The following is a 27,959-nucleotide window of genomic DNA, read 5'->3' on the forward strand; positions in this document are numbered from 1 at the left end:
GTGCATATAAAGCACAGTGCCTCAAATATACAAAACACTCAGTGAATGGTAGTGTTGATGACGATCGTGTTAACTTTAATTTTATTAGTAGTAGCTGTCTTTGTGGGGTGACCTGGTGAGAGAGTAAATGAATCAGCAAGTTGAGGCCCGCTGGTGGGTGCCGTAGGCTTGCAGTGAGGACGGCTGCGGCCTCTGGATGCGAGCCTCAGTGGTGATAACTGTCACAGGTCATCATCACTCAGTAAAATAGGCCTGGTGGTCCCAGGCGGGGGGATGACTCTGCCTGGCGCCTTTGCCCAGCACTCTGTCCCGGAGACCTGGTTCTCTCCCCGCGCAACCCCGACCCTGCTCAGCAGAGCACAGGCATTGCTTCCAGCTTTCCTGGACCGCATTTGCCAAGCCCTGCAGCATGGGGCTCCCTTCCATCCTCTCCAGAAGGCTGTGACCTTTGGCACAGGCAGTGATTGACTGGGCATGGCATGCCTGTGAATACGTGAATGGTCACACACGTACGTGCACGCAAGCTCACATGCCCATCTCAAGCCCGTGTGCTCCCCAACGGAGCTTCTGAGAGCCTCACATCCCTCCCCGCCCCTCTCCCCCTCCCCTTCCTCCCCCACCACAAAAGCCACAGGTAACAGCAGTCCCCAGCAACACAGAAGACACAGTGTAAAACCCAGAGGCAGGCTTCGTTGCCATGCTGTTTTAAGTATCGAGCAGGATGTGAGCCCAGGTGGCTAACGGCAAGGCTGACCAAAGAAAACTCCCTCCCTCCCCTCCGCCCTGCCCCCAGCAGCAGGCTCAGTGAACTTGGAAGGGGCTGGGAGGTATGCTAAGGGATTTTACATGGTGCCAAAGGGCAAAATAGCTGGACTGCGGGCCCATTCTGACTCCACCATGTCCCAACCAAACACTGTATCCTTGGAGAGGTCCCCCGTGTCCGGAAGTCAGTTTTCCTATCTGTAAAATGGGAAAAGCAGAGTCCCACAAGTTGAGCCAGCCCACACAAGTTAAAGACCATCTGAGGATGCTGGAGGATTTGTTGGCATTGTCATCGTAGCTGCATTTTGGAAGGTTAAAATGGCCACACACGTGCTGGGGAGTCTGGGAGACTGATTGGGCACTGCTGCTGAGGCTGTTGCCAACTTTGGCTCGGGTCATACTCCAAAATGCGTCCCACATTCCCTCCTACCCCACGGCCCAGTTCCTATGGCTGAACTCCCTGTCTTGTGCCTTGGCATGGAATCCACCCAGGGTTTAGAAGTGACAATCTCACGTGGGGGGCAGGCTGGTGTACGGACGTGCCCCTTTCTGGCTGGCCTCCCTGGTTGCAGAAGACTCAGCCTTCTTCCCTTCCTCTCCCTTCACAGGTTCAGCAGGGACCCTAGGCCGGAAGGGCGCTGTAGGGCCAGGGGCGGGTTGGGGGATGGTCAGAAGCAGCTTCAAGGGTGTGGAAAGACCAAGTCAGGAGCCAGTGGGGGTGGGAAGAGCTCCGAGTATATCCAGCAGGGGGCTATAGGGTGGGGCTCTGGGGGGGGGTGGCATGGAGACCCTGGGGATAGGGTACTGCCTTACACTGGTCTTTGCGGGGGTGGCAGTTATAGGTTAGGCCTACTGGGCTCACAAGAGGAAAGGTGCCAACGGACTCTCCTATCCCAGGGCTAGGGGTTGGGAGCCTAGGGTGAGGTGGACAGGCCCACCGGGGACATGCCAGGGCCAAGAAGCCCTGGGTCGCTGGGGTTTAGTCCTGGAGAAGAAAGCTGAGGGCAGTGGTTTCCGGGCAATGGGCTGGCGGGGGCTCTGGGAGCGCGGGTGGTGCAGGGTGAGGGGCGATGAGCTAGAGCGTTGGCCAGGGAGTCTGCGCGTTTAGACGCTCCAGCTGAGGATGGAAAGAGAGGAGACTGCCAGCAGAGAGGCCAAGGAGGCAGTACACGGGGCCCTGGCGGACAGGGGCTCTGTGTGCCGCTGCAGCCACTCCAACTCCTCCAGCAGCAAGCGCTGCTGCAGCACTGGGCCCACCTTCTCGCGGATGGTCTGGTAGTAGCGGTTCAGGTACTGGAGCTGCAAAGGGAAGGAGGGCTGAGGGCCTCCGCAGGCCAAGCTGCCACGAGAGGAGGTCTTCGTGCCAGCCAGTCCACTCGACGGTATTCCGGCTGCCCACCCTGGCGCCCAGCCACCATCAGGCCACAGACATTCTCTGGGGGCTTTTCAGAGGCAGTTTGCTACAGTGACCATTTAGTGTCACGGTGACTTTCTTGGGGAGGGTGGGGGATGGGAGTGGAATGAACGTTGGGCAAACATTATTATCCCCATTTTATAGAAGAAGAGACTGAGGCTTATATTAGGATTTCAGGTGGCAGAGTCCAGAGACTCAGTCTCAGACTCCCCAGGAGTTCACTACCTAGGGTTGGGCAGGTTGGGCTGACCAGAGAGTTCTAGAAGCTTTGGATTCTCTGGGGAGCCCCCAGTGTGTGCCTCCAAGCCAACAGTGTGGACTGTCCCAGGGGAGGGGAAGTGGCAGAGGGTCTTGGGGTAGGGAAAGCAGAGGTGAGAGAGGCCCAGGGTTAGGAAGAAGGCAGTCATGGTTCATGCGCTGAAAGATGGACAGTGCTGAGGGTCACTTACGTGTTCGGGAGACAACAGGCTGACGTCAATGAGGTTCCGGTCATAGGGTACCAAGGACACCACTTCAAAGGTCAGGTAGGACCCTGGGTACTGGAATGTCAGAGGAAGGGAGGAAAGCAGGAGAATGAGTGAGTAGGAGGGACTTGGCTGAGGGGCCCCACACAGAAGCCATGGGTGCAGGGAATGGGCCCTCGTCAAGCCCGAGACTCAAGGTAGGCTGGACGTCCTACAGCCCCCATGTCCAGCCCCCACACCCAGTCTGCACTCAGCACCTCATCTTTGGTGCTTATCAGATCTGTATTTCTCTCTTTTTAAAAAAAGATTTTATTTATTTATTTGACAGAGATCACAAGTAGGCAGAGAGGCATGCAGAGAGAGGGAGAAGCAGGCTCCCTGTTGAGCAGAGAGCCTGATGTGGGGCCTGATCCCGGGACCCTGAGACCATGACCCGAGCTGAAGACAGAGGTTTTAACTCACTGAGCCACCCAGGTGCCTGAGATCTCTATTTCTCAAAGTGTGTGCTCTATGACACCGCGGGGGCCTTGTTTAATATGTAGATTCCCAGGTCCACCCCCCAGACCACTGGAGTGAGAACTTCTTGCACAGGGCTGGGAACTCACATTTAAATAATTTTAAGGTAAGTTATTAGGTTTTTATATCTATCTATCTAATATATATCTTTATATATTTCTATCTCTATATAAATCTCTTTGCATCTCTTGATTGACCTACCTATAGAAATAGGCATAAAAAAGACAAAATAGTCCATAATTCCCATTTCCCAGAGATCCCTTGCATGGATGTGCTTAGAAAATTCAAACTACCATAAGATACACAATAAAAATGGAAAGTCTCCTCCCTGCCCAGTTCCCTTCCTGAAAACATTTAAGACATATACAGTAATTAATCCATTAATTAATTATTTTAATCCACACAAAATGGATCCTACCACATGCTTTTCTGCACCTTCTCAACACCCTGTTGATGGTAAATGTATGCAAGCGCTGCATATTAACACGAGGATATCTACCTCCCTCTTTTCTAAGGGCTGTGTAAGGGTCCACAGTATGCATGACGATATACTTAACCAGTGGCGGATACTTAGGCTGTTTCCACTTCTTTTTTTACTATGACTATCGATGCTACAACCCACATCAATGTACAAAACATCTTGGTGACCTTGTGGGACTAGATCCAGAAGACACATATCTGGGAGAGGGATTGCCGAGACAAAAGGTATAGGCATTTTATTTTATGTTATTTTATTTTATTTTTAAAAAGCTTTTATTTATTTATTTGAGAGAGAGAGAGAGAGTGTGTGTGTGTGTGTGAGAGAGAGAGAGAGAGAAGGAGCAGGGGGAGGGGCAGAGAGAGAAGGAGAAGCAGACTTCCCACTGAGCAGGGAACCCAGATGTGGGGCTTTTGGCTTCATCCCCAAGACGCCGGGATCATGACCTGATCGGAAGGCAAATGCTTAACTAACTGAGCCACCCAGGCGCCCCAAGGCATTTTAAATAGATATTTTTATTGATATTGTCAAACTGTCCTCTAGAAAGATTGTATCAATTTGTGCTTCCTCCAGCAGTGTGTGAGAGGGCCCATTTCCTCATAGAGTCACTGTGAGTCAATCTGGATATCATTAAAATCACTCATTGTTTGCCAATCAGATAGGTGAAACATGGTAATCTATTGTTATTTTGATTTGTGTTCCTTTAAGAGTAAAGTCGAGCATCTTTGCTTGCTTATGGATCATTTGTGTTTATCATAGAGTTGCCTCTTCATGTCCCTTGCCTCTTTTCCTGATTTTTGTCTTAATGATTTGTAAAAAGCTCATGGCAAAAGAAGGAAACGCATGCTTTCCCTGTGGTACCTACTCTATTTGTCATACATATTTTCACTTTGTTTATGATATTGTTTCCGTATATACAGGGTTTTTCTTTTTAAAGATTTTACTTATTTGAGTGAGAGAGAGAGAGAGAGAGAGAGGGAAAGAAAACATGAGCAGGGGGGAGGGGCAGAGGGAGAGGCAGACCCCCCACTGAGCAGGGAGCCTGCTGTGGGGCTCAATCCCGGGACCCCGGGATCATGACCTGAGCTGAAGGCAGACACCCAGCCGACTGAGCCACCCAGGCGCCCCTCCATATAGACAGTTTTACATTTAATTTATCTATCTTTTTCTTCACGGCTTTTGGATATCTTGCATAGAAAGGCCCATTTCCACCCTCCGATTATAAATGAATTTATATAGATTTCTTCCAGATCTTTTATGGTTTAACCTTTAAATCTTGATCCATTCAGAATTTTATTTTGGGGTAACAGGAAGGTTCTTCACTTAAGTAGCCCCCCAAATGACTAGCCATTTCCCCCTGCCCATTTATTAAATCTCTCTTGTCTTTACTGTTTTGAAACCCCGGTTTTATTATAAATTAAATTCCCATTTTGTTTACAGAACTTAGAAGGGCACCTGGGTGGCTCAGCTAGTAAAGCATCCGAGTCTTGATTTGGGCTTAGGTCGTGATCTCAGGGTTGTGAGATTGAGCCCCATGTCAGGCTCTACCCCCAGTGTGGTGCCTGCTTAAGATTCTCTCTCTCTCCTTCTGTTCCACCCCAAACCCCAAGAAAAAAAGGAAATTAGAGGGTATATTTCTGGATTAGTTGTTTTGTTCCACTGTGACATCTGTCTCTCCCATCTGTGGTGCCATACTGTTTTCATTACAGTAGCTTCATTGTATGTGTTAATATCTGAAAGGCCGGTTTACCTTATTGCTCTTCTTTTCCAGAAATTTCCTGGCTACCTAGTTATTTTTGCATGTTAATTTTTTTATTTTTTAAAAGATTTTTATTTATTTACTTGGCAGATCACAAGTAGGCAGAGAGGCAGGCAGAGAGAGAGAGAGAGAGAGAGAGGAGGAAGCAGGCTCCCCACTGAGCAGAGAGCCCGATGCAGGGCTCGATCCCAAGACCCTGGGATCATGACCTGAGCCTAAGGCAGAGGCTTTAACACACTGAGCTACCCAGGTGCCCCCATGCATGTTAATTCTACAAACAAACAGTACTATCATTTTGTGAAGTTACAAAAGCATCCCGCTAACACTGAAATTGAGGTGGTCTTGAATTTATAAATTGATTTTGGGAAAAATGACATCTCCATAATATTGAGGCTTCTTTCCAGAGAGCACCATTTACTTAAATCTTTTTTATGGCCCTCAGTAGAGATTTTCTCTGTATAAGTCTTTTTATGTTTATATGTAGGTATTTTATCCTGTCGGTTGCTATTATAGGGAATCTTCGTATCTAACAAGCTCCCCTGGTGATTATTATAGGCATCGAAGACCAATAATTTAGGACAGGGATACTGATTCATTTGGTCTAGAGTGGGACCTGGGCATCAGCATTTTTTAAAACTACAGGTGATCTTTTTGTTAGTTTGTTTTAAATATTTTATTTATTTATTTGACAGACAGAGATCACAAGTAGGCAGAGAGGCAGGCAGAGAGGGAGAAGCCGGCTCCCCGCCAAGCAGAGAGCCTGATGTGGGACTCGATCCCAGGACCCTGGGATCATGACCCGAGCCAAAGGCAGAGGCTTAACCCACTGAGCCACCCAGGTGCCCCTGGGCATCAGCATTAAAACCAAAAGGCTCTTCTGATGATGCTGATATTCTAATGTGCAAACAGGCCTGAGAAATTCTGAGCTATTATGGAATGTTTCTGGAGCACAGGAAAACTCTAAATCAATTCATGTCCACCTATTAAATGTCCTTCCTTATACGCCATGGAGCCCAAAGTCCCTGCCACGCTGTCTGCAGCTCTAACCCGTCCCAGCAGCACTTTACCTTGGTCTTTGCTTCTACCACGAGGGCCACATCTTCAAGACGTATCCCAAATTCTCCATCCTGATAGTAACCAGGCTCTAGGAAACACAGAGATGCTGGTGGTATTAAGCAGGAGAAGGACCCAAGTCCGTGTTTCCTGTACCAATCGAGGAGTGGCTGGAGGCCCAGCTGCCTGGCTGCTCCAGGCTCAGGCAGACCCACCGCTGACCATAGGGGAGGCCAGGCCTTATGGCCCAGCAGGGAAGACATAAGAGCTCACTTGGATCCTGGAGGCACTCCTATCTCCTGGCGTGCTACTGTCCTGTTACCCCAGCATTTGACTGGAGACTCCAGAGTTTGGATGTACAACCAGGAACCAACTCCCAAGCGCAAAAGGAAGGTTTGAGCTGAAGGGATTTAGGGTTCGGATGGGACAATGCACTTGGGGCTGGGAGTGCGGGAGCCCAGAGGGCCTGTGCCTGGCATGCTCTCTGAAGGCTGGAGCTCCCTCAACTGCAGTCATACGCTGGTCTTAGGGTAGGGAGGGGGGTGGAAGAGCCCAAGAGCCATACCGATGGACGTGAACATGCCCTTGGCCATGGGGAGGTTGCCAGACTGGAATCCCACTGGCCCTGGAAAAGTAGATGTAGGCATGATGTCAACTCTCCCATACTCACCAGCTTGGAAACTAGCAGGCTCTAGGGAGGAGCAGATAACTGGGGACTGCTGGGGGTTCTCTAGCAGCACTTGTCCACCACATCACTGTCTTCCTAGGGCTGGTATGGAGACCAGACGGGCTCTGCTTTTCATTACTCTGACATTGATGCCAGCCAGCTGCTAGGCCTTGACCTGCCACTCTTCTCTCTGAACCCTTCCCCAATGCCAAGCAGGCAGCAGGAAGGGCCAGTTCCTACCATTTCTCACTTACCTTGTGGAGCATCACCTCCCACCAGCTGGGTAACCCTGGGTGGGTCACTGCATCCCTGTGGGTCTTAGTCGTTTCCATACCTGTGAAATGCTCTACCTCCTTCATAAGACGGGGGACCCCAGGGAAGTGTAAAAGAGACACCTACACTCGTGCACGCACAGGAAGTTGCCAATGCCATGGCCTGTCCCGTGACCATAATTGAGCCCAACATCCCACAAGGCTCTTCGGGCAAAGACCTCCATCACTCGCCCTGGAAGAGAGATGGCTCCAATCAATCGGCTGGACCCCAGACGCTCTGCTTCACCCCATGCTGCTTTCTTGTCCCGGGGCCAACTCCCAAGATGGTACCTGTGGAGAGTTGCTCTTGAGAGGAAGCTTAGCTAGCACGCACTTTCCCCAGCACGTTTCACATCGTACCTATGACTGCAGAGACCCCACAGAGACCTCACCCTCCCCATGGACATATAGTATTGAATTAGGAGGCAGGAGGCCTGGGTTCAAGGCTTCCTCCCCCAGTAACCTTCTGTGTGACCTTGGACAAGTTGCTTTCACTCTCTGGGTGGGATCTATACAATCTATACAATGGATGGGGTGAGGGTATAATCCGTGCCCCAATAGCTTCCCAGGGTGGCCATCTGGGTCCAGTGAAATCAGGGCCTGAGTCGCTGGGCCCAGCCTGCTTTCCAAAACCCACCTGATGTACTAGCAGGAAAGACGAGTCTGGACAGATTGATATTTCCAATCAACACGCGGGTATATGCCTCCTGATGGGGAGAGCAAGAGGTAACATGCTGAGTAAGAGGAGGGTCTTGGTAGTTTTCAGGTGCTCAGCCTGGGCCCACACAGGTGTATGGGTCCAGGCCTGCAGGGGGGCTTAGTTGGGGGGAAGGTGTGTGCTCAGGTGTGGTCACTCAGGTTCTGGAAAATGGTCAGGGGCAGCTGAGGGGACCTGTTGAAACCTGGAGCTTGGTCCATGTGGTTCTCTTTGGCTGGCCCACAAAGGACATTTATATACATGGTGGCGGGCTGAGGCCTGACAGTAGGGAGTTGGGAGTCGGGAGGCAAGCTCCCTGAGCTAGAATCCCAAGCTGGCCACTCACAAACTCTGAGACTTGGGCAAGCAACTTTAGCCACTCGGTGCCTCAGTTTCATCCTTTGTATTGGAATGATCAGAGCACTAGCTCAGAAGGCTGTTGGGAGGAGTAGGTAAACTCCCACACATAAGGTGCTTCAAACAGTAAATGTTCAAATAGAAGTCAGTGCCCTTATTACTGTTATGCTCATCCTTCAGTTTTCTTAAGGCCTTGGGTTCGGGTTGGGGCCCCATAATCTGGGAGGTCAGCTTTGCTTGGGTGGGCTGGTCACCTTGTGGATAAAGGGAGGGAGATAGGCTGACAGAAACCTCTTTATTCCTTGTGACAATGTGGTAAGTTCCTTTCATCATACACACACACACACACACACACACACACACACAGAGGCTTGTCATCTTGTGCAGGACAGCCTGTGGACTCAACCCATGAAACTGTGAGCTCCTAGAGACCTGGCCAGCTTTTGATTTTTTCTCTCTTTCCAGCACCATGCCTGAGTCATGGTCTGCTTGCCGAATGCATCAATGCAACCCCCACCCCCAACCCCGCCGCTTCCCACCCATTCAGAGGCGCTCAGTGCATGCAGGGGAAGTCCTCGCTTCTGCTCCAGGTGGACCAGCCCTCGCTCCTTTCTGGAAACCTCCAGCTCCTTTCTACCTCACCTCTGAGACTGCCTGTGCTATTTCTCTCTGCCTAGAATGCTTTTTTCCTTCCTTCCTGCTGCACACAGGTTTAGGCACACAGACAGCACCAAGTAAATATTTGTTCACTGATTTCCTGAAAAGGGATGATGAAGAGCTTCAGCTGAGGTCCTGTTGGAAGCTGAAATATCTTTGGGGAAATAGCCAGGAGCATTCAGTTTTCTAGTTCTACCTTGCTGTGTGACCCTGGGCAAACTGCTTAACTTCTCTGGGCCTCAGTTTTAGCCTCTGTAAAATGAAGGGCTCTTGCTGGAGTGATTGCTTGGATGTCTCTTGGGTAAAGGTGGGTAGAGGAATTCTGGGTCCAATGCTTACCTTTTGGAAAGCAGAGGGGGTACCCCAGTGGATTGTTCTGGTGATGTCTGTGGTTCCATCCCTGTGGACAAGGAAAATCAACATATACAGTTCTGCTGAGTACCTCGGAGTAGGGATCGTGGCTGTGTGCTTCCCGTGTGCTTTCCACTCGGGTTCGAGCAGCAGGAATGGGGGGGGGGCTGAGGTGGCTTAGGGGTAAAGGAAGAGCACAGATGCTATTTTTTCCCATTTTCAGCATCTGTGCATAAAGGGATTCTGCCAAGCTGTTGAGTTCAAAATCGCTAGGTTGTGTCACAATCCTGATGTCCCACATACATACCCTCACCTCCATATCGCCTATTTTGGCTGTTTTATAAACATGAATTTCTTGGGTCAGCTTGGCTTTCAAAGCAGAGTTTCTTCCAGGCTCTCAGGGAGGCCGGAGGGAGGGAGATATCCCATTTTTACCAGTGGAGAAACTGAGGTTCAGCGAGATCGTCGCACTCTTACACATTCACATAGCTATTTCCCATTTCTAGAACACTTTTGCAGCTCCCTTGGAGAGGTAGCAGAAGAGGCCACGCTATCCTCATTTCCCATTACCCTCACTCCCCAAGTGAGGCCATGAGCTATCTCCCTTTCCGAGCCTCAGTGAAGCCAGGCCTGGAGCAAATGCTGACTCTGCACAGTCCTCTCCTTGTAAACATGGATCTGACCCAAGGACTTGCTCAGAGATCCAGGGAACTGAAGCCAGGAGCCAAAATGTCTGACTCCCAACCACCAGCGGCAGCTGTGCCCCCAGATGGCCCCTGTGGCCACCACCAGGGAGGGGGAGGGGAGAAATGGTCCCAGCGCCCTGGGGATTCCTCCCTGGGAGCAGGTCACAGGGCGTGGCTGACTTCTTCAAGAAGGAGAGAAGAGGAAGTGAGGTGACCATTTCCCTGGCCTCACCCTGCTCAGAGAGTGCCCCAGTCCAGCAACGCCCTACAAATCCACTTCCTCTTTACACACTGGCTGTCTCAAGTACACAGTACACACAACGCCAAAGTGGGGATGAGCAAAGTCTGCTAGGCTAAGCTCTCGTGTTAGCTCCCAGAGCTGCGCTTGGAACAAGCGAAGAGCCATTGTCATTAGCACGTTCATCATTTCCACGGGACAGACAATGGGAAACGGTTTGAAACTCCTTGCTCCTCCATCAGTTCAGCACACCCCTTGCTCCCCCCAACCAGCCCCACCCACGCTTTCCACAATCCACTTGCTTCCTAGATGAGAAGGGAGGAAAAACCTACTGGCTCATCTCAACTTCTGTGTGAATGATGGGTCACACATTTGGAAAAATTGGGTCAGCCTATTCTGCACATCTGTCCTGTCTAGGTGTTCAGACTGTGCACTGTACAAGGGTAGCACGGCTAAAGGGGTACCAGGCACTTCGTGGTTATATAGGAATGCCAATGAGAGCACACAGGTAGACAGACACACGGATCGTGGAGTCTTGGAGCAGGGGACAGGGCCCTCCTACAGAACGCAACATGGCCACGCACACACTCACGCATATCTACTCACAGACACATACCCGTGCTGACAGGTGTGCCCAGTTCCAACTGGGCTCCAGGCATCCCCCGAGACTGCTTTTCTTACCTGCCTGCTGCTCTCGGAGGCCTGATCTTGCCCCCTACTCCAACCTGACATGGGTACCTCGTCTGCAATGTGGGGGGAACTTGTGCTGCTGGTGGCATGGGGACCATGTCTTGGGTACACACAAGTGGATGAGAACATGGGCACGGTGTCTGTGCGGCCAGGCAGGGCTGCTCAGACTGTGTCATGATATGTGAGCTTCAGGAACGTTTTACTTGAGCAAGGAGAGATGATTCCTGATTCTCACTGAGGTGCTGCACAGGCAGCCCCACTCTTGAGGTTTTTGTGTGTTTTCCACCGAGCAGGGGTCCCCAGGTGTGCAAATGGGCAGGATGCTCAGGCTCATTCCATCCAGGGCTCTCCTTTCTCAGACAGAGGATTCACACCCAGGAAGGGCAGAGCTGTGGTCTGCTCTTGGGAAGCCCTGGATGTCTGAGCTGAGGTAGTCAGCCGGGGCAGGGTGGGGGATACTTACCAGTATTGCCCCCCAGAATCCAGCAAGTACATCTCATCTGAAGACAGCTTCCGGTGCTGCTCCTTGGTTGGACTAGGAAGGGGAGAGCCACTGAGAAGGGCGCGGCCTAAGCCTGCACTGGGCAGGGTGGGGGTCCTGAGTGGAAGCAGGGCACCCCCTCACCCCTTATATCCCCAAGAGCCCTGGGCAAGTAGTCGGTTGATGCCATGAATGTCCTCAGTGCACTCCTGTTGATCTTGTACCTCACCGAGCAAGGCTTCCAGGAAGGGAGAGAGATAGGAGCCTGGAAGGCGGGAGCCTGGAGAGCCTCAGAGAGCATCCAGGGCCACCATCTCCTCCTGCATAGGGAGATGCAGGCCAGCAGAGGCTCGGTGGCTTGTGGGAAGCTGTGTGGTAAAGCTGGGAAGGAGCTGGGCCTGGACGCAGACGCTCAGTCCCGTGCCCCCTCTAACTTTCTATGACCTCTGAGAGCAGAGGGCTCCGAGAAGCCAAGACACAGGAAGGGGGGAAGGGAGGGAGGTCCTTGAGGGTGAGGCTGGAAAGCAGGAGTCGGTAAGGCCAAGGAGCTCCTCTCCTGCTACTCTCTAGTGGGCCAAGGCAGCTGCAGGCTTGGGAGGTTCCAGGGGAGGGAATTCTGGAGTAGGACAGACTGGCCCTTGGAGGGCCTTTGATCTGCTCTTGCTGAGCCTGCACCAGGCTGAGGCCTTCTGATCAGTTTGGGCCCCCAAATTCCATCAGGCAGGCCTGTAGGTGTTTGTTTTCTACAGAGCCAAACATCTGGTTAGCTCACCTCTGGGCCCACCTTCATCGGCCCAGGCTGAGTAAATAGGCTTTTCTCCCTGTGTATTCGATCGTGAGCTTCAAGAATTAGCTAATATAAATAACTCACAGGAAGCCAAGGAAAAGCATCCAAAAGCAGACCTCCCTCCCTTCCAGATCCCTCAGCCCTGTGTGCTCACAAAGTCTCAGCCTTTCCTGGCAGAAAACTGCTTGGGCCTTTTCATTTCAAGAAGACTCTCGACCCCTGACTGAGGTCCACTGCCCACCCGTAGCCCCCACAGTACTAAAGTCCTCAAACCTTAATGTGGACTTGGGTCCCAGAGCCACCCCCGACCCCTGACTGAGGTCCACTGCCCACCCGTAGCCTCCACAGTACTAAAGTCCTCAAACCTTAATGTGGACTTGGGTCCCAGAGCCACCACCAACACCCCCTACCCCCTACCCCCACCACATACATCACGGTCTCCACGCCCTGGGGGCCTAGAAAATTTCTTCTCCTGAAGTACCTGTAGTGGGCTAAGGCAGCATTCAGGCCACTGGCAGAGATGGTTTCGAAACTGGGTCCAGAGGAGAACGCTTCCTCTCTGGAAATCACATGGCAGAAATGGTCAACAGACGACTCAGAAGCTAGGCAGGGCCCAGGATATCTAACCAGGGCAAATGAAGGTCACAGCTGCCTCTACCTCAGCCAGACTCCATTGGGCCCTCATCACCACCTCCGGGCGCCATCTTCCCAGGCTCCAGTCTGTCAGCTACAGAGCCTTCCAGGTCAGAGAAGGAGGGACTGTAGACACTAATTACTCCCCTCCACCTCCATTTTACAGATGGGAAAACCAAGGCCCATGGTCCCACAGCAAGTTTGTGGTAAAGCAAGAGTAAAGAATCCTAGCTCCTTGTGTCTGAAAGCTTCCCCAGGCCCAGGGCAGCAGCCTGCACCTCAAGCCTGCTTACGGCCTGAGTCAGACGTGCTCTCAGGGAAGGTCGCTCCCAACTTGGTATTTTCAAGCTGTTCCAGGAGCCCCACCTGGCCTGACCCAGCCTCCCCACCGCCCTCCCTGCAGGGGAGAGAGGGTCTGTGCCTGAAGCAGACACTAGGGGGCACTGATGGGTTGTGGCCCTTCAAGTTGGCCTGCTTTCAGCAGGGGGCCGGGGACTGTCATGGAAGACGCCCTGCCCAGTCTCCTACTACTCACGGACCTGTTACTCCTTGTTCCACAGAGGCCCCCCAGTAGGAGGAGGGCCTTCCTTCCTGCTGAAGTAAAGAGGCCAAGTCTCCCTCCCTGCCCCCACCCCCAGACTTAAAGATAGCCCGTTCCAAAGGCGGGTGGCGGTTCTTCACCTGCGGAACTGGTCTAGCCACTGGGCCCCTGAGAACTCATCCACCGTGCCTTTGGGCACGTTCTTCTCCAGCCACACCAAGTAGCGGATCACAGCCACGGCGTCCCGCACCTGGAGCGGGCGAGCAGAGCAGGGGGCCGGCTGAGCTCGCAGCCCCGACTCTGGGACCGGGGAGATCAGACAGCTGCCCCCGGAGCTGAGCTCCCCACACTCGAGGGCTTCCCTGACTGTTTGATGATATTAAGGGATTCTTGTCCAAGTTTATATATGATCATAGTGTGATTATGTTTTGAAAAGAGTTCTTATCTTTCAGAGATACTGACTGAAGTGCTATCTTTTAGAGATACTAAAGTTTTCACAGGAGAAACCGGATGATAGCTGGGATTTGCTTTAAAACCATCCCTGGGCAGAGGATGGGCATGCAGGCAAGGACCGTGGCCTTTCAGACCAAAGGGCCACAAGCTGCCTAGTGCTGAAGCTGCGGGAGGGTGCGGGGTAATCGTTAGGCTAGTTCTTCTACTTTTGTATATGTTTAGACTTTTCTATAAGAAAAAGTTTGGTAAAATGAGGCGATTTCTTCTCGTCTGGACAGGAATATCCAAAAAAGCAAGCCATCTTCTTGCAAGGGTGGGGAAATCAGGACAGCAAACATGTGGAATGTGCCAGGCAGTGATCAAAGCAATATATATATATATATATATATATATATATATATATTCAATATAATTGTATTGTATTTATATAATTATGTAATTCTGTTTATATATGTAATTATATATTTATAAACTCATTATATATTTATCTAAGTGCATATTTCTATTTATATGTATCTATTTCTATGTAATTGTATAAAACACGTGTATATGTGATTATATATTACAATTAAATATTAATTAAATATTACTTGTAATTTTATAGCTATCATATATTATATAACACATGTTTATTTATCTATTTAATCCTCACCACAACCCTATGCTGTAGATTCCTGTTACGATATGCATTTCACGTATCTAAAGTAACGGAGGCCCAGAGAGATGAAGCAACTTGCCCAAAGTCACCCAGCTTGGAGGCGGGTAGAGGAGCTGAGATTTGAATTCAGACACTCTAGCTCTGGGGCTCAGGCTCTAGACCATGGTACCAGGCTGGGGATAAGAGGACGAAGCTCAAGTGGGTGCCCAGGAGTCTGGGGTTCACTTCACTGTTTCCACTGAACTTCTTCGGGTTCCTTGGCAGGCTCTCCTTTCTAACTCATCAGACCAGGAGTTCCCAACAGGCTAGGCTGCCTTCTCGTGACTTACGTGGCTGGCCCTGAGGAGGGCCTGCTCCTTGCTGTTTTTCACTGCCTTGGTCACCATCACTGGGGAGTAGGTGTCTTCTATAAGTTTTTCCTGTCATGGACAGGGAGGAAGAGGTCAGGGAGCATCTCCAGGGCAAAGTGGGATTTGGAAAGGATTGGCAGGAAGTCCCAGCTAAACCGAGACTTGCCATTCCCTATAGTGACAATGGCCTTTCCGTCCAGGGTTTTCTGGCTGCCTAGGTCTCCCCCTGTCTTCCGTGTCCGGCTGAATCTTACCTCCCTCCCTGCCCCCGAATCTGGGATTCTCTGGGATGGATCAGAGCTTAGCCCCTGCTGCTCCGTGGGCTGTCTAACAACGTGGGTTTCCCCGCACTATCATATCATCACAGATAGCATTTATGGAGTGCTTGCTGTGTGCCAGGCACGGGGCCTCACATGTACTATCGCCCTCTAATCTCTTCAGAGCAACTCCTCTGAGGTCCGGACTCTTACTGCCATTTTGCAGGTGAGGAAACAGAGGTCCAGACCGGCTAAGTCACTTGTCCAAGGTCATTACACGGTCAGTTCAAGGTAGAACCAGGACTCAGACTCCGGTTTGGCTACCTCAGAGCCTCTGCCCTACCAGGCTGTGCTCCCTCTAGTCTGCTTGACAACCTCCGGGCTCTCTGCAGATGGACACCCGCTTCCTCTTTTTCCATCTCTTCACAAGGAGGCCTAGAAGGGAACTGACCAACTAACTGTCTGAAGGGCCGAGGGGCTGTGGCCCCACTTTAGGTCGAGACTTATCAGGGCTGAGCTGGGGGTGATGCCTGGCCCAGGCGGGGGTCTGGCAAACCTACCACAGGTATCACTTCGTAGAGCCCGTATGTCGTGTAGCTGGTTCCGATCCAGATCTTCACGTCTCCGGAGGCGTAGGTCTGGACGATGCCACGGACCTGGCTGTAATCCTCGAGCTGCACACACATGGAGCCCGGGCAGCTGGAGTTCAGGTACTTCTGGGTCTCAGAGTCAAGGCAATCCTTGTTTACAAATAACCTGGGTCAGAAGGGTCAGGAGGGTCCTGAGGGTCTCTCAGGACAACACAAAGACAAGGATCTCTTCATTCCTAGAGGTCAGAGGAGCCCCACCAAGGAGCCAAGCAGACCAGATTTGCAGTAGGTGGGAACAGAGGTTGAGGGTCAGGAAAAGCTGACTGGAGGCTTCCTAGTGGGCCCTCTTGGGAGCAGGCAGCAGGATCCCGGGAAGGCTGCACATTAGGGCAGGGTAAGTGGTGGGGTGGGCGCGGCGCAGAAGTTGGGGGAAGTCCCAGAGAGTAAGCCGTACCTGATACAGGAGTCTGTGAGCAGTGTGTAGGAGTAGAAGAAGGGGTTATAAGGGATGTCACTGCCTCGAAGGTTGAAGAGCCCTGGGGAAGAGAATTGATGGGGACTTTTTGATGCTGATCGGCCTGAGGCAAGTCCATATCTCACCTTTGCCCCACCGTTTGCTCTGCCCAACCAAAGAGTCCCAGCCATATGCCTGCACATCTGCCTCTGAATGTTTTTCAGGGGTTTTCTTGGGGGGGGGGTCTTTCAGGCACTGATGAGAGCTATGTCCCCTTCCTCCCAGTAAAACGAAGATGCCCAGCCAGCAGTCGGCGTAGTTTAGGGGTGTTCCCAGCCAATCTGAAGCCCAGTGCTGGGACAGAATCAGGCAGCACGTGGTGCTAAAGCGGGGAGCGTGAATGCCCCAGGCTGGTGGCCGGCCGATGGCAGGTGATAGCTGGGCCCTTTCCCTTCCTGAGACAGCCTTTGCCGCTGTGGTCAGCCCATTCCTCTGATGGCCCATAGGTGGCTCCAGCTTGCTCTGGACCTCCTGGTTTTCTTATTCAGCCGCCATGATCTCCTGCCCCCTAGCTTTCTCAGTTCCCAAAAGCCATGGCCATGGACTTCACGGAACCCATGGTTATAAGGTGATTGGGGGAGGAATCCAGTGCTGCAGGACCCAGGAGGCATGGGGGTTGGGGGGGCCCAGGTGCCCGCCCCGTGTCCACAAGTCCATACTCACAAGCCGTCTCATCAAGTGCCGACAGAAGGACTGCAGTTGGGCCTTTGCGATGCTTCCGCATCTGGCTGCGGATGTCAGCTACCTTCTCCTGCCAGGTGCTCCCTAGAAGCAAGGGTGCCCAGAGAAAGCATAAGCAACATACTTTCCCTTTGGCACACTGTTTCTGAGAGGGCTCCCTTAGGGCAATCATTTTCCACGGCTTTCAAAGCAATAGAAACCTTTCTCCAAACAAACTCTCACTAGTGTAGTTGTTAAGGACATGGACCCTGGACCAACTGTCTGCATTCAAATCCTGGCCCTGCCATTACTAGTCATGTGACCTTGGACAAATTCCTTAACATCTCTGGGTCTTATCCTGCATACCTGTAAAATGAGAATGAATTATCATGATAGTATCTAGTCAATAGGGTTATGGGGCTCAGATGAATTAATATTTGTAATGCACACAGAGTGGTGTCTTGGTGTATGGTAAGCCTGATGTAACTTACTGATCAATAAATAAGCATGCAGAAAGAGATCAAGAGAGCAGCCTTAGTTGAACGGTGAAGGGATCAGACTAGGTCATGTTCAAGCCTCTTTTCTGAAATGACCTGGTGCCCAATTAGCCATGAGTCCCTGAAAATTGTTTTAATCCCTCTTTGACCCATTTTACAGATTTTATAGAGACTTCAAGGAGGAAGAGTGACTTATCTAGGGTTTCATAGCTAGCAAGGGGGTAGAGTTGAGATTTCCAGGTAGGTCTGTTTCACTACATGACCCACCCTCTTACTCTATATGGACACTGGACTGTCTTGCTAACATTGTCCGTCCCCAGACTTGTCCTTAAACTCTGTGTCCCAGAGCTGTCCTTTCTAGGATGCTTGTACCCTGGTTCTAGTTCTCATCTTTTATTCCTACTCTCTGCAATGTAGATGAAGAGTCTGCCCTTAGGCAGGGCTCATAATTTGCTGGCAGAAGGTCGGAAACATTAAGGTCCCAGTTGGGCTCAGAGATTAGGCATAAGTAACTTAATGCCATTTAAAAAAAAAACTTTATGCAAATGGGTAAAAACTATTCAACAAAAGCCAGAGTTTTGGGTGATACTTTTTAAGGATTATCTTATTTTGTTGGGTAAAATATACATACAGTAAAATTTATCATTTTAACCATTTTAAAGAGCACAATTCAGTGGCTTTAAGAACATTCACATAATTGGGGCACCTGGGTGGCTCGATTGTTAAGTATCTGCCTTTGCCTTAGGTCATGATCCCAGGGTCCCAGGATGGAGCCACATCTGGCTCCTTGCTCAGCAAGAAGCCTGCTTTCTCCCTGTGTTCCCTCTCTCCTGTGTCCCTCTCTGTCAAATAAATAAATAAAATCTTAAAAAAAAAAAGAACATTCACATGATTGTGCAACCACCACCCCTATCTAATTCCAGAACATTTTTATCATCCCAAAAGGAAACCCTGCAGCCATAAGCAGTCACTCCCCGTTCCCCTTCTCACTCAGCCCCTGGAAACCATTCAGCAGCCTTCCATGTCTATGGATTTACTTGTACTGGATATTTCATACAAATGGAATCATACACTATGAGGCCTTCTCTGGCTTCTTTGTTTAGAATTATGTTATCAACTTTCATGAATGTGTGACAACAAATGAAGGCAAATTTAAATTGTCTGATGCATACAGGTATCTTTGAAGAATTAACTTTTCACAGTCTTCTCTTTTCCCTTTGCCCCCTTTAAAGCCTATCAGTTGCTAGAGAGAAAGTCTCGCTTGCCTCTGTAAGTTTATAGATGCAAGAACTCTGTGCTTGGGCTTCTGGGCCCAGTTCCGGCTCTGGATGGCTTTTCCTTGAAGACTAGCAGTCTGTGAAGACTCAGGATTACCGTCACTTGTGGGCAGTGACAAATCCCGTATGAATTCTCCCTCCATCCTTGGAAGGCTTTCCCCTTTATCCCCTCCCTTTCCTGACATAACTTCACCCTTCTTTATCTGAAAGGGATGAGTTTTACTTAACGATTACACAGTCTTGGCTAGCAAATTTCTTTAAAAACTTTTTCGAGATACAGAATGATTCTGTAAATTCTATCAGAACAGATAAAGAAAATGGGACACCATTTTAGCTTGTGTCATCATCCTTGCTATTTTGAAATTTCCCTCCTGCTTTCTTTTTTTTTTTTAAATTATTTATTTGACAGAGAGAGATCACAAGCAGAGAGAGAGAGGAGGAAGCAGGCTCCCCATTGAGCAGAGAGCCTGATGCGGGACTCGATCCCAGGACCCTAAGATCATGACCTGAGCCGAAGGCAGCGGCTTAACCCACTGAGCCACTCAGGCACCCCTTCCCTCCTGCTTTCTTGACTCCTTTTCAAACAAGGAATGTACACGGACCTGCATGAAGATAGGGACCTCTCGGATTGCCCAACATTCCTATGAATCCACATCCATGTGCTCTTTTGGAATTCCTGGGGAGGTAGGGGGTGGTGGTGGCCAAGACAGTGATTCATCATCTGTAGCCTGGTCCTGGTCAGGATTTTAGTTAACTACTTACCAGAATCATTGAGCATGCCGTTCTTTTAGGACATATTTAGATGGTATCAATGAGGTCAAAGTGAAGATTAGCTATGTTAGAATTTGGGGGGATCACTTCACTTTCCTTTTGCTCTGGCCAAAACCTGAACCGTAATTTGTGCCGTGGATTGTCCCTGAGCTTAGTTATATACTTCCTTTGTCAGCCAACCCCTAGTCATCTTACTCCAGGAGGGCTGGAAGGCAGGGTTTGAATGAATCAATACAAGCCAATCTCCACGACTGGACAAGCAGCTCATATCATGTTTTTTTCTCTCTTCAAAGGGGTAGGGTTCTTTATATATATATATATATATCTTGCTCTGACTCCCTTGTTTCCTCCTTTCCTGTTCCTTCTTGCTTCAAATCTTAACACTATTTATTCCAGCATTTTCTATATATGGTGTGAGGACCTTTTGATTCAGACGGAGATCTTTGAGATGAGAGGGTCCAGACGTCTGCTTTTTCAATAAGCATCCCAGGCAACTCGGGTGCACAAGAAAGTTTGAGAACCTTTGCTTTGGCAATTCCCAGGACAACATTTTCGGCCAAAGGAGCAGCAGTAGGGACCGTGTTGCTTCAAGCTGGGAAGAACATGCTTAGAGAATCACCTGTGAATGCGTCCTGCAGGGCATAAATGGGCTGGCTTGGAAACAGAGGCTTCTCTGATCCCCATGCCAGGTCCACAAGGTTGGCTGTGGTGGACGCCAGTTTTATGTTAGAGTTTTTGAGGGCCAGGTCGTAACTCTCCCAGGAACCTGCAGAGACAGAAATCCGTCACTCGTCCCTTTCCTGTTTACACCTCAGGAAAAACCGTGACTCAGGCAAAATTAGACCTTGTCTGCTCTGCCTCCCACTCCACTCCTGCTGCCTCAGAGGCCCAGAGCAGGTCCAATCAGTCTGGTCCTCCTGGGGTATGTCCTCCCAGCCCCCTCGTTCTGCTTTCAAAGCCCCATTGCCTGGGGCCCACTCCAACGCTGCCCACAGCCTATTGGCTAGGTTTATCTTTCTAAGCGCCAGTGGCAGTGGGGCCTTCTCAGTACTATCCATTTTAACAGCACATCAGTGCCCCTGCCCAAAGGAATGGTGATGTTCACACCATCACCATCAGAAAGGCTGACAAAGAAGCCAGCTCTGAAGGGGGAGCCTTTAGATACACATACATGAAGACTTTGCCCTTGGGGGGGGGCAGTCTGGCCAGCTGGCTGGGGTCCCAGAGCTGAGGGAGCTGTATTTCTGGGAGGAGGGGAGTATGTGCCTTTGCTCAGAAACCCACTGAACTCCTTTGACCTTCCAAGCTGCCTTCCAGAAGAGGGCTACCAAATGATTCTAGTGCCATAACTGGTAGAGCTCCAGAGCATAGAGGATGGCTCTGGGTTCAAGAACATCCTGGCCTACTGTCTGCTAGACCTTGATGACTCCTCAAGTCTTCTAGGTTGGGTCTCTGTACTCGTGACTTTGAAAAAAAAAAATCTGCATTCATTCTTTTAAATATACTTTCATTTCGCAATCCATGAATAAATCTTTGTTGCAAAATATTCTGCAACTACAACTTCAGACACTATCTTTGGAGTCATCCTGTCCCTCCTTCTACCAAGGAATGCTTCTTTACATCCCAGAACGGCTGAGTCACCCTTTTTGGTGGGGACAAATGCAGGAGTGAGGGACGAACATACCGATGGAGAAGAGAAAGGGGTCGAAGCCCACACTGCCTCCGGCAGGAACCTCAGTGAGGAGCCAGGTGGCGATGGAAGTTATGTCAACTGAGAGGAAGACAGGAAAGAATGTAGTGTCACCTCCAGGGCCGGACCCAGGCCTTCCTGTCAGACTTCTGTCTGTGACCGGCCTGTCATATCTGTCCTCCTCGATGTTAGCTTCAAAGCTTAGGGACGGCTTCAGATTTCCAGAGTCTCCCATAGAGGCCCATCATGGCTTTGCATGCATTTTCTTACCTGTGCCTTCTTGAACCTCGTCCAGGTTTCAGAGTTTGGGGGACATGCGACCCCTTTTACCTTCTTTATGTAGCTCCCAGTTGCAGTCCATCTGCCGCTCAGCCTGGGTCCAGTAGCGACTGTCGGTCCAGAGACCTGCTTTCCCCATGGTCACCACTGCCGTTCCTGGGGCAGAGCAGAGAACCTTGGAGGTGAGGATGAAGGTGGGGACGGTGGCCTTGGGTAATGCCTGGGCAGTATGGTGCTGGGCAGGATGGTGCTGGCTCTGAGAATGTCACAGGGGCCTCTGGAAAGAACTTCTCTCCTCCGTTGCAAGGAAATGAGGCAGGAGACACTGAGGAAAGCATTAGGGAAGCCAGCCTGGGCATACCTGCTTGGTGTTGAGGGCCTCGCCTAAGGAGGGATGAGTGGGTTCTGCTTCTCACAGTCCCACAGACTCAATGCTACATGTAGATGCTCTCCGGAAAGACGGTATGGTAGCTAGTCTCAAGACCCAGTGACTGATAAGGACACTAAGCCAGGGGCTTAGCTGAAGACAGGCAGAGGAGCCAAACCCAGAGATCTTGACAAGGGAGTGTGAAGCCCAGGGGAAGAATGTTTAAGGATCAGCAAGGGAAGCTTGGATGTCATTCGAGGGGCCAAGATCAGGGTAGGAGGTCCCTTCAGAAACTGGGACCCCATAAAGGGCCTCTGTGTTTGCGTCTCATTTGGCTACAGGAGGTGTTGTCCAGAGAAACAACCGGCCAGGTAAAACTGTCCCCAAGTGAGACACGTGTGAAGGGAATCAGTGGGCCCCTAGTGGCTGGATGTGGACATAGCAGCTGTTTTTGAAAGGGAGCCCAGGGTGTGCTAAGCTCGGCCTGGTGTAGCAGGGCAGCAAGCACAGGAGCAAAGCCAGGACAGTCACCTGCCTCAAGCAGATGTGTAGCTGGTGAGCTATGATGTGTGCCCTGGCGACCCTTTTCAGAGTGGTGGAGGGGAGGCGGAGCCTCTGACACTAGGTACTGGGGTCCTGGCTTCTGAGAACTGGCCACATCAGAGCCTCTGGGACCACGTGTGGGTCTACCAACAGAAGCAATAAGGGCTGAATGGCTCTCACCTGCCGACCCTGTAAAGCCTGTAATCCATGCACGCCTCTTATCACGATTGCCGATGTACTCACTCTAGGAAATCAATAACATCATCATTAGCCTTTTTCATGGAGTTAGACCCCTACCCCCCATGGAAGACCCCCCAACCGCTTCCCAGTTCTTTCTGTCTGGTCAGAAGCCCAGGCACACTGGGCACCTCTTCCAGGAAGTCCTCTGCCACTCCTCCAGATCTCAGGATCTCCTCTTCCTTCGGACAGCTGTGTTTCTCGGAGTCTAAATCCCATAGTCCAGCACTGGGCCGAACAGCCTAAGAAATCTCATCTCCCTGGCCAGAATGCAAATTCTGTGCAGTCTGGGATCATGTCTTTTGGTCCTTCTGGGTTCTTCCCTCCAGCTGTCCTGCCCCTCCCCAGTCTAGTACAGTACACTGAATTTACATCATCAAGAACTTCTGCAGAGGGCTTCACATATTATTGTATTTTGATCATCATCATCCTTCAAGACAGATGTCAATATTTACATTTTGCAGAAGAGGAGACTGAGGCTCAGAGAAGTTGAGACACTTACCCAAAGTAAAAAAAAACAAATTCAAGCAATCTCATTGATACTGAAAGTGGCTTCTTTTCCCAACAGCTAGTGCTGGGACGGTGAATGGGATGGAGGTGGGACCAGTGGTGGGGGAAAAGATGGGTTGGCTGCATAGGGTTGTGGCTTTGGGAAAAGCAGTTCTTACTCAGACAATCTTGTTTCCTGTCTGCTCCCCTCCCCCAACCTACACCTCAAACTTGTGTAGCCCAGGCCTCTGGATCATTCCAATGCTCCATCCATCAGGTTATGGGAAGGTTAGAGTTCCTCCAGTCCAATTCCTAGCCCATACTCTAACCTCCTAGGACCAGAGTACCCTAAACATTCATTCTGGATCTGCCATCTGAGAATGATCGAAATAGGTTCTGAACTTATTAATAGTTTCACTGCCTGAAGTCAAGGAAATACATTCTCTCTGCTTCCCTAAAACTCCCATGTCTAAGCCCCCTACTTCCTTCCCTTTGCCTTTTGAATCCTTTCTCTGCCTTCATCTTCTGAGCCTTAACGGCCTCTGGTTTGTGGCTGGTTCTCACTGGCGGTCGACCCAGGATAGCGGAGGGCACGGGTGGGGGAGAAGCTGTCCCTCACCATGTGGGCATCCGTTTCAGGGATGATGTAGGCGGAGAGATTCTTGATGCGCATCTGCTGGCGGAGGGCTGTGAGCCGTGCCGTGGTATTGACCGCAGTAACTGGAAGGTACTGACAGGTGACAGGAAGACACCAAGACACACACAGAGACACACTGCTTAAGAGAGGATGATGCCTGGGCCCAGTGTCAGGAGGCGCCGCCACCCTCTCCTTAGGCAGGTGTTGGGAATGGTTAGGCTGGGCCAGCCTGGAGAGGAATGGGGTGGCAGCCGATGGTATGGGTTAGTCTTGATTAAGGGGCCTGGGCTAAGCGGAGATGGAGGTGTTGATGAACTTGGAGAGGAACTCCTTGTGACCGTAACGGGACCTGGGTTTGGGATGGGGGCATGAGTGAGAACGGCATGAAACTGAGCCCTGGCCCTGGGCCAGGCTGGAGGGACAGTCTTTCTCCGGATACCTTGGAGGCGGAGTTGCCAATTTAGCAAATCAAAATACAGGATATCCATCCAGTCACATTTGAATTTCAGATAAGCCACATACAATGTTTTAGTATAAGTATGACCCATGCACTATTTGGGGCATACTTATACTAAGACACATATTTATTATTTGAAATTCAGATGTCATTGGGCACCCTGTATTTCATCTGGCAATCCTTACCTTGGGGACTTTTTCGAGTTTCTACTCAAATGGCAGAGGAGAGTGAATGAGTACCCCCAGCAATTTGAAGCATTATCCAGAAAGATCCCCTCTAAGCCAGACATTTCTTTAAAGGCTGTTTTATCTTTAAAATGAAAAGTATGGGTTTTTGTTTTGTTTTACCTTCTGCTTAATGACATATCCATGTTTGTTTTCCTGTAGAAGCCTACCCACCAGCCTGCCCCAGTGGTCTCATAGTTGAGACTGGAAACCCCACGGGCCCGGAGGCTTCAGGAACTGCTAGCAGGCCACCAGCCTTCACCTCTGTCTTGCCCCTGCCTGAGGAAGCTCCTTCACCATACTCTGGTTGTGGGAAGAATCTTCTGGTCTCCAGGTAGGAAGCCGCTTACCTCTCACCTCCAATATGTCAGACCTTCTCCCCAGTCACACCCTAGACCCCCCTCTTGTCCTTTCTGTTGGCATTTCTAGTTCTCTGTCTTCCCCCCTCCTCTTTCTGGGCCTCCCTCTGCGCTTGGCTCGCAGTTCGTTCCTTTAGAACTTTTGTTTTCTCTCCTCTCAGCCTCCTGCTTGCCTCTGCCTAGCCTCAGCCAAAGGCTGGCTAGGGGCCTCCACCCTCTTTCCCACCCTCCCCGATTTAGGGGAGCGGCCCAGGCCGGGACTGAAGTAGATAACCTGCTGTGGGATGGGTGGGCAGGAGGGAGCCATGCGGGGGTGTCAGACACCTGAGAACGTGAGGCCCGCCCTGAGAGATGTTAATCAGAAACAGGGGCCCCAGAGTCCGGAAGTCAGGAGAAAGGCTAGCAGTGGGAAAGGCTAGCAACTGAGCCAGTGGGGGGATGGGGAGGAGATGGGAGCTAGGGGGCAGGTCCGGGGCGGGGCAAGTCCGGGGCAGGGCCTTACCGGAGGGCTGATGGAACAGTTTCTCACATCCTCTCCTCTTAGGTCCACTGGTTTAGGGCGGCCCCAGGCACCCAAAGCTAGAAACGGCGGAGGGGAGAGGTGGGGAATTAGGGTCACTTGGAGACCAGTTAGCTTCTAGAGAGCACAGGTACTTGGTCCCCCAAATCGCACTCCCTATCCCGCCCTGGCCTTGGTCCTTTGAAACAAGCAGTGCTGTCCAACTCGGGGATAAAAATAATCACATTTCATGGGAAATTGGGTGGAATGGGACGGCACCCTGGGTCACAATCAAAGAAACCTGTTTCATCGACAAGTGATTGCCACTTTTGCAGGGGTTTTAGTGCTCATTAAATCAATTTTTCCCTTCTAATCTAATTGGGTCTTTTCAGGGTTTACTGAACTGTTGTGTGCAAATTAAATTTTTGTAATCAAATTTTCTTTGAAATGCTCTAGAGGATCTCGCTAAATAATCACCCCACCTTCATTTTACCCTTCTATAAATCTAATTTTATATATATTGGGTTTACTTAAGTTCAAGGCCCGCTTGTGCCATTTATTATCGTCCAAATCTCTGGCTCTCATTCCAGGCCCATTTTAAATACATAAAACAGTCAATCCCAGTCTGACATCGTCGCCTGGTGGAGAAAGGTAGGTTAGCATTTAAGGATCTTCTACTATGCGCCAGATGCTGAGCTCAGTAATTTATCTGTAGTATCTTTCTCTATACTTGCAACCAGCCTGTGAGCTGGGTATTACTGTCTATTTTCTACAGCGGAGGAAGCTGAAGCCCGGATAGGTTTGGTAACTCGTCCAAATTTTGCCGCAGTGAGTCAGTGGTAAGCAGGGATTTGAACCTGGGCCATCTGAGAACAAAAAGTTAACCACAGAAGGGTGGGGACACAGAAAGGACAGAGTATATGAAGTCTTAGTTTCCAATTTGGGCTCTGCCCCAAATTTGGTGTGACTTAAGGAGAGTCACCCGGTATTCACTGGGCAAACATTTCCTAAGTACCTACTGTGTGCCAGATCCTGGGCTAAGTCCTACCGTCTCGGGCTTTCCAGCCCCGAAAATCCAGTGGTCTCTGATAGTCCCTTCCCTCCATCCCTGGACTTTAGGGGGTGTCCTCAGAGGGTAATGGGGGCCTGGGTAGAGGGAGACCCTATACTTTTATCTCCTGAGTGGATTGAGCTACAGATAGGAGGGCGGCTGGCATCTAACTCCATCAACCGCTTGCCCTGCTGTCTTGGTCTCCTAAACTCAAGGGGGGGATGAGACCCATGCTGTTGGTCTAAGAAAATGATCCCATTTCTGTAGGAATAGATTGTTGGCAAAATGGTATCGCTGAGATGCCAATATAAGAAGGAAGACTCAGCCAGCCTGGGTCCCTCTGGACACCCAGATTGTTGTTCTCTGAGGCAGGGGCTGTGGCTCCCAAGGGCAGGCTCTGCGGCTGTGTCTCTCTGTGTTTCCTGACGCAGGGCCTGAACTTGGGGCAGTGCTCAGGAATTGGGTGCTGACTGAACGAGCGGGGTCTTGTGGACAGAAAGGGGAGGGAAGGGAGGCATCCCTAAGGCTGGGGATGGAGTACACGTGGAGAGCATTGAGCTGGGCATCGAGTTGTGACCAAAGAGGAAAACAGAGCACCAGAGGAGTGACCAAGACTGAACTTTAGGCTCTTTCAAGCCGCTTTACTTGGATTTGACTTTGTCTATGTCCATCCTGTCCTTGCTGGGTCTGCATCACCCAGTTCTCAATAAGAATCTTGCTAAGCCCGTTTAGAGATGAGCTCCCACCCTTAATATCTGATCACCTTTGCTATCTGATCAAATTCCTCATCCTTCACCCTTCATATCTCTTCACCCTGGCCTGCCTCCAGCAAGAATCCTATAAAGTTGGCTCAGCAAGAACCCCCCACCCCTGATGTCTCCTCTTAGTAATTTTCTATCCACTGTCCCCCTCACTCTGTTCATTGGCTCCAAATCCTCAGCCATCTTGGCTGTATTCAGGGTTGAGCCCGATCTTTCTCCCCTATTGCAATACCCTGATTGCAATAGCTTTGAATAAAGTCTGCCTTGCTCTTAACAAGTGCCAGAATCATCTTTTCTTTAACAGGCAGGAATGGAAAGGTGCCAAACCAGACTTGATGTGAGTCTGGAAGGCCCCAAGGACTGACCCCGGGGTTCTTCTTTCGCAAGACAGAGAGGAGGACCAGGAGAGAAAGAGAAACCCTGGGCCCCCGCCCTTACTCCAACCCTTTCTGAGCCCAGAGGGGAGAGGCCAGAGCTGCTCTCCAGCTGGACCTGCCCTCCCAGTGTGGGAGGGTGGGACCAGGATGCACATACCACAGAAGAGGACAAGCCAGGGGCAGCAGCCCCAGCGAGCCCAGGCCATGGGGTCTCCAGATGCTGTTGCTGGCTGGATGGAGGGACGGGGGAGAAGGGGCAGGCTCTTTCCCTGGCCTCTTCCTCCAGGCCTTCCCAGGGCAGGAACAGCCAGGGGATTGGGGCTGGCGACGGGGAGGAGGCGTCCGGCCGGTGGATGGAGAGTTCCCCTCTGGTCTCTTGCATCTGAGGACTCCGGGAGTCAGGAGTGGGGAGTACGGGTG

General features: G+C 50.8%; 1 protein-coding gene across 1 annotated transcript; it reads right to left on the reverse strand.

Annotated features, from left to right (window-relative positions):
* Window positions 1-54: 54 nt before the first annotated feature.
* On the reverse strand, window positions 55-27,959 carry XPNPEP2 (X-prolyl aminopeptidase 2). The gene is made up of 21 exons (XM_004780535.3): window positions 27,697-27,959; window positions 25,354-25,430; window positions 23,794-23,904; window positions 22,629-22,692; window positions 21,590-21,694; window positions 21,254-21,340; window positions 20,189-20,335; window positions 17,028-17,129; window positions 16,305-16,386; window positions 15,821-16,016; window positions 14,983-15,072; window positions 13,683-13,792; window positions 12,850-12,927; window positions 11,564-11,635; window positions 9,475-9,535; window positions 8,062-8,131; window positions 7,513-7,617; window positions 7,012-7,071; window positions 6,461-6,537; window positions 2,626-2,715; window positions 55-2,061 (listed from the first exon to the last, which is right to left on the reverse strand). The coding sequence occupies exons 1-21, from the start codon at window positions 27,743-27,745 to the stop codon at window positions 1,867-1,869; spliced, it is 2,028 nt and encodes a 675-aa protein (XP_004780592.1). The 5' UTR covers window positions 27,746-27,959; the 3' UTR covers window positions 55-1,866.

Source organism: Mustela putorius, unplaced genomic scaffold (assembly GCF_011764305.1).
Source record: "Mustela putorius furo isolate JIRA1106 unplaced genomic scaffold, ASM1176430v1.1 tig00003899_pilon_pilon_pilon, whole genome shotgun sequence".
Lineage (NCBI taxonomy): Eukaryota > Metazoa > Chordata > Mammalia > Carnivora > Mustelidae > Mustela > Mustela putorius.